Source organism: Stenella coeruleoalba (genome assembly GCF_951394435.1).
Source record: "Stenella coeruleoalba genome assembly, chromosome: 2".
NCBI classification, from domain to species: Eukaryota; Metazoa; Chordata; class Mammalia; order Artiodactyla; family Delphinidae; genus Stenella; species Stenella coeruleoalba.
Genome location: NC_137147.1, coordinates 82,692,772 through 82,702,148, shown reverse-complemented (window position 1 = coordinate 82,702,148; position 9,377 = coordinate 82,692,772). Strand labels below are relative to the sequence as shown.

At 41.7% G+C, this 9,377-nt stretch overlaps 1 protein-coding gene across 2 annotated transcripts in view; it reads left to right on the top strand.

The window, feature by feature from the left end:
* FSIP1 (fibrous sheath interacting protein 1) overlaps nt 1–8,842 on the top strand; it is a 203,776-nt gene extending 194,934 nt beyond the window's left edge. For both annotated transcript variants that reach the window (XM_079914495.1, XM_079914494.1), the window contains one exon: nt 8,091–8,842. In XM_079914495.1, the coding sequence (XP_079770621.1) occupies nt 8,091–8,137 (47 nt within the window). In that variant the 3' untranslated portion in view covers nt 8,138–8,842. The remainder of the gene's footprint in view (nt 1–8,090) is intronic.
* Nucleotides 8,843–9,377: the final 535 nt, after the last annotated feature.

Here is a 9,377-nt window from a genome sequence, read left to right as displayed (position 1 = left end):
TTTTTGCTTGTCTGAGAACTTCTTTATCTCTTCTATTCTAAGTGGTAATCTTGCTGGATAGAGTATCCTAGGTTGCAAGTTTTTCCCTTTCAGCACTTTGAATATATCATGCACTCCCCTCTGGCCTGCAACGCTTCTGCAGAAAAATCAGCTGATGGCTTTATGGGAATTCCCTTTTATATAGCTCTTTGTTTTTCTCTTGCTGCTTTTAGAATTCTCTCTTTAACTTTTGTCATTTTAATTATGATATGCCTTGGTGTGAGTCTGTTTGGGTTCATCTTGTTTGGGACTCTCTGAGTTTCCTATACTTGGATATCTGTTTCCTTCTTCAGTTTTGTGAAGTTTTCAGCCATAATTTCCTCAAATCCATTTTCTATCCCCTTCTGTCTCTGATCTCCTTTTGGGACTTCTATAATGTGAGTGTAGGTATGCTTAATGTTATCTCAGGGATCTCTTAAATTGCTTTTATTTTTTAAAATTAGTTTTTCTGTCTGCTGGTCTGATTGGGTGATTTCCATTATTTTATCTTCCAGATCACTTATTCATTCTTCTGTATCAATCTGCTATTCATTCTTTCTAGTGTGTTTTTTATTTCAGCTATTGAATCATTCATTTCTGATTGGGTCTTTTTTATATTTTCTAGTTCCTTGTTAAAATGTTCACTGTTTATATCAATCCTTTTCCCTAATTCAGTTAACCTTATTATTACAAATGTTTTGAATTCTTTATCTGGTAAATTGTTTCTTACTATTTTATTACTTATTTTTTCAGGGTTTTTCTCTGTCTTTCAATTGAGAGTAGTTCCTCTGCCTTTTCATTTTACTTGACTTTCTCTGCTTCTGTGAATTTAGGTAAAACAGTTACTGATTGTGTTCTTAAAGGGGGGTTATTATGTGGGGGCGTCCCTGTGTGGGCTGCATGTATCGTTGCCTTGGGTGGGAGAGCTGGATTGAGGTCAACCCAAGTCATATTTTTCCTCAGGGTTTTCCGGCAGCTATCCCCTTGGTAGGGGGTGGGGCTGTAGATATAGGGTCTAGAACTGGTGCTGTGTATGAAGTAGGACTCCCTCTCTGCTCAGTGGCTGTCACTGCCCTGTTAGGGGTGAGGTCTGATCTCAAGTTGCTGGAGCAGAAGCCCTGGAGGTTGGACCCGAGCTGGCTCTGCTCCCTTTAAGTGTGTGTTTTTCCCTCTCCCTGTACCGGGACCCTTGTCACAGAGGAGGCAGTGCTGAAGTAAGTGGGGCCCATGCACTGACAGTGGTTGGATGTGATGCTTGTGGAGTCACCCATGTCTTTGCTCAGACTCAGCCTCAGGTGCAAGTCCCCTTTGCCCCTCACAGCTGATCACTGCCCCCAGCCTCTACCACCCCTGCCCTGTGGCTTAGCCACTCTGCAAGGCTAGCAGGAGCCATGTGCCCTCTTGATGTGTATCAGGAGGTGAGCTGTGGTGGAGGAACTGCTGTCAGAGATCTGGGTGCCTTCTGAGGAGCTGCTTGAGTAAACACCAGCTGTGGCCACCGCCACCCCACCCGGGCTCCACCTTGGGACTGGGTTGCCTCTGTGTCCCACCTTTGAGTCTTTCCTTGGTCATGGGTGCCTCAGATCCAGTGCCATGCTGTGGCATGGGGGTAGCAGGGCTGGAGGTCAGGCTGGGCACACGGCGAGGCGGTTGCGGTTGCAGGAAACCTGGCTGCCCTGAGCAGACGTCTCTCCGCCCTGCCTGGGGGTAGTCAGTGCACCTTCGCTCCTCAGGGGCAGAGTCCAGGGTTCTCATAGCCCTTCTGTTTGTCCTAGTGGTCCTCCAACCAGCTAAGGGGGCTTGTCTCCCCTGTGTAGGACCCCAGCCTGGGGTGCCCAATCTGTGGCTCGAACTGCTCACTCCCCAGTGCAGGTATCCGCCCGTGTAATCTCCCTTTTCCTCCGATTCCTATTGCAGGGGCACAGGTCCCAACCCGATTGCTTTCCTTCTCTTCCTGCCTGATTCTCTGTGTATCTTTCTTACAGCCTTGGTTGTATAGGAGTCCTTCTGCCAGTTTTCAGAGAGCATTGTTTCACATGGAGATGTGTTTTTGATGTGTTTGTGGGGGAAGGTGAGCCTTATGTCCTTTTACTCTGCCACCTTGATCCCTCCTCCTGAAATACTTCATTTTTCATGTTTGTGCTTTAAGCTTAGTGGTAACTACTGTTATTTGACTTTCTGGAAACAAGGTCCAGTAAGGTCAGTGTTGTACTCACTTACTGTTGGGGTTTCAGGGGATGGATAAATAGTCCCTTCTCTTCCCCACCCCTATCAGACCAGTTGAGAGATGGATAGATTCTGACAAGTGGAGATCAAGGAGGTTGGCTTTATTGCTGATAAAACGTAGGGGATTGTTGTTACCTGGGCAGGCAGCCAAACGGTCTTCCTAATGCTACACCCTCAAAATGAACTTATACACCCAGTCACTGGCAGAGGTGAAAAGCCTCACCCATGGAGACCTGTCCATGTGGAGCAATAGTACAGAGGAACAAAGGAGCACCCTGGGTGGGGGATGCTGACCCCCTTGGAGGGAGGAGTGAGCTGAGCATGCCATTTCTTCCCCTAAACTCACCAGTCAGATAACTGACTGTTCTTCCCATGGGGAGAGGGGAGGTGGGGTGGGGTGATGCTGGATATGCCGCCACTGTAGGTTCCTCCACATGGAAGTGTAAGGAGAGTAAGTGGTCTTTGGTCCCATCAACCTGGGAGACACCACCAAGTACACTGGTGCTTCAGGTCTATGGTTAGTCTAGTACTTAAGTATCTTAGGCTGAATTGCTTCCTAGATAATCAAAAAGGCATCTATGCATGTACAGTATTCTCTTTTTCCCAACAGGCACTTGAACTGCTTATCAACATAAATTCATATCACAAAGAGGAAAATATGATTAACAAATAACAACAATAAAATAGGGCAAAAAGGGACACAAAGTCACATAGTAAAGAACGGGGACGGGACTATATTAATTCTTCATGGAAAAACAAAGTGGAATTTCCCATAGGACCCATTTAGTGAATAATGTTCTTAAAAATTTCTAACAGATAAGGTTTTGTTTGTTTTTTTTTTTTGCAGTATGCAGGCCTCTCACTGTTGTGGCCTCTCCCATTGTGGAGCATAGGCTCCGGACGCGCAGGCTCAGCGGCCATGGCTCATGGGCCTAGCCGTTCTGCAGCATGTGGGATCTTCCCGGACCGGGGCACGAACCCGTGTCCCCTGCATCGGCAGGTGGACTCCCAACCACTGTGCCACCAGGGAAGCCCCCAAGGTTGTTTTTAAAATAACACCCCTAAATGAAAACTAGGGTGACCAACTGTCTTGGTTTGCTCAGGAGTGTCCTGGTTTTACACTGAATGGCCCTTGTCTTGGGAAACCCTCAGTCCCTGGCAAACTGGGCTGGTTGGTCACTCTAAATTGAAACTGAGAACATAAAACCAAGGAGCAAATTAATTACCCAAAGGACAAAGTTAATAGAGTCCAGGTAAGTAGCGAGATTCGAGGCTAGAACCTAGATGAGCAGAGAGATGCCTTGTTCACCCACCCACCAGCATGATCTGGTCTAGTGTTAGGAGTGTGGGCTGTGGGTGAGACAGACCTAGGTTTGAATCCTTGCTCGGCTTTTAGCAGACGATCTTATGCAAGTTACTTAATCTCTTTCTCCTCTCTACCTTGGTTCCCTTATCTGTAAGATAAGTTGGCTTTAGTACTTACCCTCTAGGGTTGTAATAGGGATCAAATGAGAAAAGCCACATAAAATGATTAGCTCAAAAAAAAGATTAGCTCGGTGACTGGACTTGGTTGGCCTACATAGTATATATTTAACATTTCATCAGGAGATTTCTCATAAAAGCCTGGATTTCTGACTTTTCTAACAAATGAGCAGGTCTTCCACTGGGGAGGAGAGCTGAATAGCAGATGTTCCCTTTAGAAGGAGCATGTACTCTCCTGGAAAACATGGCCCTGTTTGGCCCTCTACTTCATGTGCTTGGTCCTTCGGGACCATATGATTTCCATCCCATGTTATAAGCCTTTGCTGCTTAGAGTGTTGTCCAATCACTGGGGGCTCGTTAGAAATGCAGGGCCTAAGGCCCCTTGCACTTGAATAAGATCCTCCTGTGGTACTTACAGTGAAGTTTGAGAAAGCACTGTTACAAACCACCAGAGCATTATTCCTAACCACGGTGAAGGTAGAGATCATCTGGGAAATTTTTTGTTTGTCTGTTTTGTACCTATGTCCAAGGCCCAAGCCAGACTTACCGAAATCAGAGTCCCTGATGTAGAGTATTCAGTCTGTCAAATTAATGCAAGCCACAAGATTTTGCTGTGCATATTTGAGAAATATGGCATTCAGTTTAGATGTAGGAAAGCTAATTATGTTATCCTGTTGGGGTCTTCAGATAGAACAAGTTCTAAACAATGACAACTTTACAATCTAAATATATTTCATGTTGAAATTCTGCCCATCAAAGGATCTGATTGTAACTCGCTCAGTGAAGCATGGTTGCAGGTGGACTGACTTTTGGGAAGATGTTGCAGTTTGAAGGAGGTGTGTGTTAGTGTGTATCATTACTCATACCACCTGAACAGTTTGAAGGGAACTAGATTGTTTTGAGAAAGTTTTCATTGTTGTACTATAGTCTTACTGGTTTGCAGTGGAGGCAGTGAGATTCTGAAAATAATACTACTACTAGCTGACTTTTTTCTTTTCCACTAAAAAATATTTTTCCTTTTCCACTAAAAAGTATTTTGTCTTGTTCTCAGGGAAATGTTTAACTCATCATTGCTTTGATGGAGTTCTCCTTCTCTCAGTGTGTGTCTTCAGGCCTCCTAGTTATTATTTGTTAAATTACTTTTCCAAGGCTACTGATTGCTTCTCAGATGCTCTTAGTAACTTAATCAACCCTCCAAAGTTTCTTTGATCAAAATATCAGAGCTGCCATGTTAGAAATTCCCAGGGCTAATTCCTGTTTTATATAAGACCTTAGTATATAGTAAGTTTATATCTGATGAATTTATCTTTTCAAATTACTTTCATTTCCTTTAACTCAGTTCTTCTTCAGGTAGACTTTTCATATAAACATTTGCCGCTGATTATTTTCTCTACTATAAAATATCACTTTCTCTAACTGTTTTGTTTAGTAGTATAAAATGAACAATGTTGGAGAGCTTTGATATTTAACTGTAATGAACTTATCACTTTATCAGGTATTGGGAACTTCTGATTCCATTGCTTCATTCAAATTGAGTGAAATGAAAAAGTTACTGAAGATCATTACTGTAGACTAGATCTATGGACCAGCGGTATTAGCATCACCTGGGAGCTTGTTAGAGCTGCAGAGTCCCAGACCTACCGTATCAGAGTCTGCATGTTAACAGGATGCCCCCAGCAGGTGATTTGTATGCACAGTAAAGTGTGAGAAGATCTGAATTAGATGGTTTGCTAGTCACTCTATTTTAGGATTATAAAAATACCAGCATATGTGGTGGTGGTGAAAATAATGTCAGAAAGTATCTTCTTTTCCATCTGCTCAATCCCTGCTTTATCTTCTTGAATTTCATTTTACTGAAGGTCACTACCTTTTCTAGATTGTCTTCTTATCTCCCCAACCATCCCTGTTGTCCTTCTTGTGGGTAACCTTCCTCTTAAGCACTGAGAGCATGCATGTCCTAGCTTGAGTTCTCTACTCTTTCATGGTTAGTATTTTATTTGGAGACACACTTAGCCAGTATGGGATCATCTGTGCTTTGTGTACTTTTGATTTTCAGAACTCTCTCCTTGGCATCTGCCTCAGGTCCGCCTGGCATGTTAAGCTTTACTGAGTCCATGCCTTACACCATGCTTCTTACCTCTGACTGCACATTAGATTCATCTGGTGAGATTTAAAAACAGGTTAATGCCTCGGTTTCATTCCAGAATTAAATTGATTTCTAGGGGTTGGCTCTGGGCATCTGTATTTTTTAAAGTCAGTTCTGAGGATGGGGTCTGGGTGATTCTGTTGTGTAGCTATGATTAAAACCACTGCTCCAGGGCTCCATTGTATTCATTCATGAAGGATGCTGCTCCTAGGTTATCAGGTGAGTAGGACATGATCACTGCTCTGAATTATTTCATAGGCTACTGATGAAGGCAGGCACTTAAGCAGATCATCGCAGCATAGTGGGACAAGTAGAATATAAGAGCTTCCTGACAAAGTATTTGACAACACTAGAGGGAATGATGAACACCGGAGAGACGGGGAGGTGGCATTTGAATTGAGCCTCCAAGGATGAGTGGTCATTTACTGGGTGGGCAAGAGGGAAAACACTCCACAGAGAAGGACGAGCACTTATGAAGGCGAGGGGCTGTGGTCTTATCATCGCTCATTGCATGTGTGGGCTACTGAGGTGCACTTCTCATCCATCCCACCTTCCTCTACATCCTGTTTACTGTTTCTTCTCCATGCATTGACACTATCACTACATTTCTCACTTTACTCTCTGAAACTCCAAATCATTTACCCTTAATTATTAGGTTGATTTTTAAAATTACAGCTTTATTGACATCTTTTTTAAATACCTGTGTTAGTTTCCTGCGGTTGCCACAACAAATGATCACAACAGAAATTTATCATCTCTTAGTTGTGGAGGCCTGGAGTCTGAAATCAAGGTGTCAGCAAGGCCACACTCTGCTTGGAGGCTCTAGGGAAGGATGCTTCCTTGCTTCTGCCACTTTCTCAGGCTGTGGACATTCTTTGGCTTCGTCGCTTTGTGACCACATCCCTCCCGTCTCTGACTCTGTCTTCACATTGCCTTCTTCTCTCTCTGCGTGTGTCTCAAATTTCCCTCCGCTTTTCTCTTAAAAGGACATTTGTTAATGAATATAGGGCCCACCTGGATAATCCAGGATGATCTTATCACAAGATCCTTAATTAAGTATGTCTGCAAAGACCCTTTTCCCAAGTAAGATAAGTTTCATAGGTACCAGGGATTAGGATGTGGACATAACCTTTTTGGGGCCACCGTTCAACGATACCATACAATTCGGTGGGTTTTAGTATATTCACAGAATTGCGTATCCATCACCACTATCAATTTTGCATCATTTTCCTTACCCCAGAGAAAGACACTGTACCAACTTGCAGTCACTCCCCATCTTCTCCCAACCCCCCAGCCGTAGGTGATCACTAATCTACTTTATGACTCTATGAATTTGCCTAGTCTGGACACTTCATATAAATGGAATCATGCAACATGTGACCTTTTGTGTTTGGCTTCTTAGTATAATGTTTTCAAGGTTCATCCATGTTGGAGCATGTATCAGTACTTTACTCTTTTATTGTTAAATAATATTCTTTTGTGTGGGTTTACCACATTTTCTTTATTCATTCATCAGTCGATGGACATCTGAGCTGTTCCTACTTTGGGGCTGTTATATGTATCTTGGTGTGCACGTTTTTAGGCGGATGTATGTTTTCATTTCTCTTGGGCACATACCTAGGAGTAGAATTGCTGGGTCTCTGGTTACCTTTTGAGGAACGGCCAGACTTTCCCCAAGCCCCTGTACCATTCACATTCCCACCAGCAGTGTGTGAGGGTTCCAGTTTCTCCTGATTCTATTTTATTGTCTTCTTTTATTTGGTGCTGTTGTCCGTTCTGCCTTTTCTGATAACATTCTCGCTAAGAAGAATATTTCCATTCCATTTCTATTAGAGTCACAATTTGTTTCTCACATTAAAGAAATGAAAGGTGATTAGTTCTAATCTACCCTAACTGTAATATTTACATTTACTTTTGGTTTCACCCTGCTTCCCAGAAACTTAGTACAAAGAAAAAATGCCTATCTCCAAATCCAAAACCATTTTAGCTCTCAAAACCCAAAAAACTCTCCCTCAGCTATAAGCTCAATGAAGGCAGGCACCTTATCTCTCACTTTTCCTTGTAAATTTTGTATGCAGCTTGTGGTGAGCTGTCCAATATTAAATGAGAATGTGATTATTGTCTCATGTGTAAAAGGATTTAATGTTTTATAGGCTGATGGTTTTTCTTAATTATGCACAGATTTCTGACATATCTGGTTATTGTTTTTAATGTGCAGATGAACAGGAGACTGAAGATGTAACAGAAGAATGTAAAGAATCTTAAGCAAAGACTTGCTGGGGTGTGCTTTTAAGAAAGCTGGTAAATTAAATTAAATCACATTTTTTCCAAATTCTTTGAATTCAATGAATGCATTATAGAGACCATTCCTCAAATGATGATTTTAATGTTTGGATTCTCTCTTTCTGGATCACATTTCCTTGATATTTTTGAGACTCGTGGTATAATTGTTCAGTGGTTTTTCCTCATCGAAATTCCTGGGAAAATTTTTTATTGCTAAATTTGCAACATCAGGGATACGTTATAGAAACCAACATTTATGTATGTGTGCTACGTTAAAACTAGTTGAAATGCTATGATTGTTTTGTATTTGATTTGATACGTTGCCACTTTATTGTGATTTAGACAGATTTGATCACCATGAATTATAGCTTTGCCCCTGCTTTCCCTTCTTTCCTCCTCTCTAATGCCTGTTAAGTAAGTACAACTTGCCGTGGAGAGACATGAATTTTCTCAACAAAGCAATGTTAGGCTATCCTTGCTATCTTATTAGTAATGGTACTTTTCATAAGCAGAAGTTTGACTGAATTATTACATATATTATATTTAGTTATTTTCTTTCAGAGTTTGCCTTTTACAATGCAGCAAATAAAGATCAGCTACTTAAAAAAAAATAACCTGTGGTACTATTTGAAGAGAGAGGGTTTGTTAGTTACAAGTGAGTAGCCTGGATTCATGAGAACATTTTATGTCAACACTCCATATGATGAATTGGCATTAGAACTAGAAGTCCAATTTATTTCTGATTCTAAAAAAAAAAAAAAAGAGCTATTGTGCAGTATTTAACAAAATTTGGAATAATGTATATGTAGCATTATTATTTTTCGCTCGAATGTTTTCATCTACTGATATTGGATAATATTAGTGATTGCTTACGTCAAGTTTGCTTGACTTTTTAAAGTGAAGACTTCTATAGCTACTGTTTTCAGAAGAATTGATAGGCAATTTCTTTTTCTAGCCTTTTTCAGTTTATATTAAAACAGCAGTGGTTCTTGTTGATGTTAATGTGCTACAGTGTAATTTGTCTTGATGCTAAGAGTTTTGCCGTGGGTTGCCAGCAGAGGTTAAAAGTCATGATTTTGGACTCTCATAGGAGTGACATGTGTGGCATAGGGTTTGGGTCAGAACAATCAGAGGAGAGAGGTGGTATGGATGGGGATTTGCAGTGGTGATAGAGAGGAGCCATTTTTGCCCATAAGCCTTTCAGAGGAGTGGGGCTTTCTAA